Source organism: Ranitomeya variabilis, chromosome 1 (assembly GCF_051348905.1).
Source record: "Ranitomeya variabilis isolate aRanVar5 chromosome 1, aRanVar5.hap1, whole genome shotgun sequence".
NCBI lineage: Eukaryota > Metazoa > Chordata > Amphibia > Anura > Dendrobatidae > Ranitomeya > Ranitomeya variabilis.
The window spans coordinates 597,489,339-597,491,569 of NC_135232.1; the positions used below are offsets into that span (position 1 = coordinate 597,489,339).

General features: G+C 38.5%; 1 protein-coding gene across 1 annotated transcript; it reads left to right on the forward strand.

Moving 5' to 3' along the window:
- Positions 1-586: 586 nt before the first annotated feature.
- On the forward strand, positions 587-1,543 carry LOC143793900 (olfactory receptor 5AR1-like). The gene has a single exon (XM_077280841.1). It carries the CDS (start codon positions 587-589, stop codon positions 1,541-1,543), a length of 957 nt encoding a protein of 318 aa, XP_077136956.1.
- Positions 1,544-2,231: the final 688 nt, after the last annotated feature.

Below are 2,231 nucleotides of genomic sequence, written 5' to 3' on the forward strand. Positions count from 1 at the left end.
CCCGCCGTGCAAACACACCGCTGTACTTTGAGGGCCCTGTGCCAGTGCCAATGCGAACAAGTGTGCCCCCCTGCTTGCTCAGGATCACAGCACTTGCCACGTTGAAATACTTTCCTCTCCCTGCTCCACCGCCGTGACGTAGTCCACGATTCCTGGGCCCACTAAAACCTTGAACCAGCCCTACCCCCCACAAATTTGCCAAATGACCCCCAAGTTCCATTGAACAACTATTATTATAAAGTTAATTAAGATTGACAAGCTTCAGAAACAAGAATGGATGTTTTTGGCATTAAAATGGGCACTGTAGGTGTTTTCCTGGCCTCCACTCACTGCCGACTATGCTTCCCCATTGACTTGCATTGGGTTTCGTGTTTCGGTCGATCCCCGACTTTTAGCGATAATCGGCCGACTGCACTCGACTCGACTCTGGACAAAGTCGGGTTTCACAAAACCCGACTCGATCTTAAAAAAATGAAAGTCGCTCAACCCTACTACTGATGTAATGATTAAGACAAGACAATACAATATTCAGATATTGTTATTCATATTCATATTTTTATTCATGCCAGGTGCCTATTTATGTGTTATGGACCCATTCAACCAATCCTCTGCGACCAGATTTATTCTCCTCGGTTTGTCTGATGTTCCGCACTTGAAGGTTATTGGTGTCCTTTCATTCTTGGTTATTTATTTGATAACATTGTTAGCAAACTTTCTACTGATCATAGTGGTAACTATCAATCCAAAGCTCCACACTCCCATGTACTTTTTTCTAACAAATCTTTCCTTCGTTGACATTTGCTTCTCTACCACTGTGGTGCCTAAAATAATAAAGAACACATTATCTGCAGACAAGAGCGTCTCTCTACTGGAATGTGCCATCCAAATGCATTTTCACTTGGCTTTTGGGTCTACAGAGTGTTTCATACTTGCTGTAATGGCTTATGATAGATTTGTTGCTATCTGTAAGCCACTGCATTACAACATCATCATGAGCAGGAAGATGTGTATCAGTCTGGCCGCTGCGTCATGGACCTCAAACTTCATCCACTCATTTATGGAAGTGATCTACACCTTTCAGATGTCCTTCTGCCGTTCCAATCATGTAAACCACTTCTTTTGCGAGGTTCCTCCATTTTTACAAATGTCTTGCAGTGACACTTTTTTCCATGAGTTAGCAATGTACATTTCGGCAGGGATCATAGTTAGTTTATCTTTCCTCTTGATCCTGATTTCCTATATCCATATTGTGTCCACAATCATGAAGATCAATTCATCTGATGGGAGATATAAAGCTCTGTCTACATGTGTCTCCCACATTATTGTGGTGACTTTCTACTATGGGACCATTATGCTTCTATATTTAAGGCCACCTTCTCGTTCTGTAAACATGGATAAGTCTGTCTCTATAATCTACTCAGCTGTGACGCCCATGCTAAACCCTATCATTTACAGTGTTAGAAATAAAGATGTCAAAGACACTATTAGAAAAAATCCAATCCAAGATGTTCTTCGTTTAAATTTATTTTTATTAAAAGCGTAACGATATTACTGGTAAACATAGAAAAACATTGGATTTTTGTAGTGTAAAACCTCCTTGTCCCTTCTCTACCCCAAGCTCAGTGCCAATTTGTACTTGACCCGAAGACCTGGAGCTCTTAAAGCTTCATTCATGCCAAATTTGTAACAGATTATCACAGAATACATAATTTCTGACCAAAACATGAAATTACTATCACTGCTATCCACATGAATTATCTTTCGTTTCATTCAGCAACCCATGCCAAGTTGTGACTCTAAGTAATGTATGTTCCAACGGGATTGACCGATCTACAAAAAACAGTCACAATAAACAATCTGAAATTCTTCTAGATCTCATCTGAAAACTTGATAAAATAAAAAATTCAAGTAATTTTTTTGACGGTTTCAATAAAAAATGCATTTTTAAATAGGCTATGCAATTTTGTTTGTTACAGCTCTTCCCCATTGGCTGTGCTTTCAAAGGCAAAGCTCTTTCAGTTTTTTAGTTTTTTCAACATACAATAAATAACTATTGGTAAACAGATGGTAACTGGTTATAAATAAAAGCCTGTTTAATAACATATTGCAATATTGGAATTGTTATGACTTTTAAAATTAAAAACAGTTTAAAAATTTTAACTTTTTTGGGGACAGATAACTACAGTGCCTGTGTTTATGCATAAGTGGTGAGAACCCATGGTTTTCTGATA

What these genes read in the sequence shown, in the direction of transcription:
- LOC143793900 (XM_077280841.1), top strand. Translation starts at nt 587, where the DNA reads ATGGACCCATTCAACCAATCCTCTGCGACCAGATTTATTCTCCTCGGT.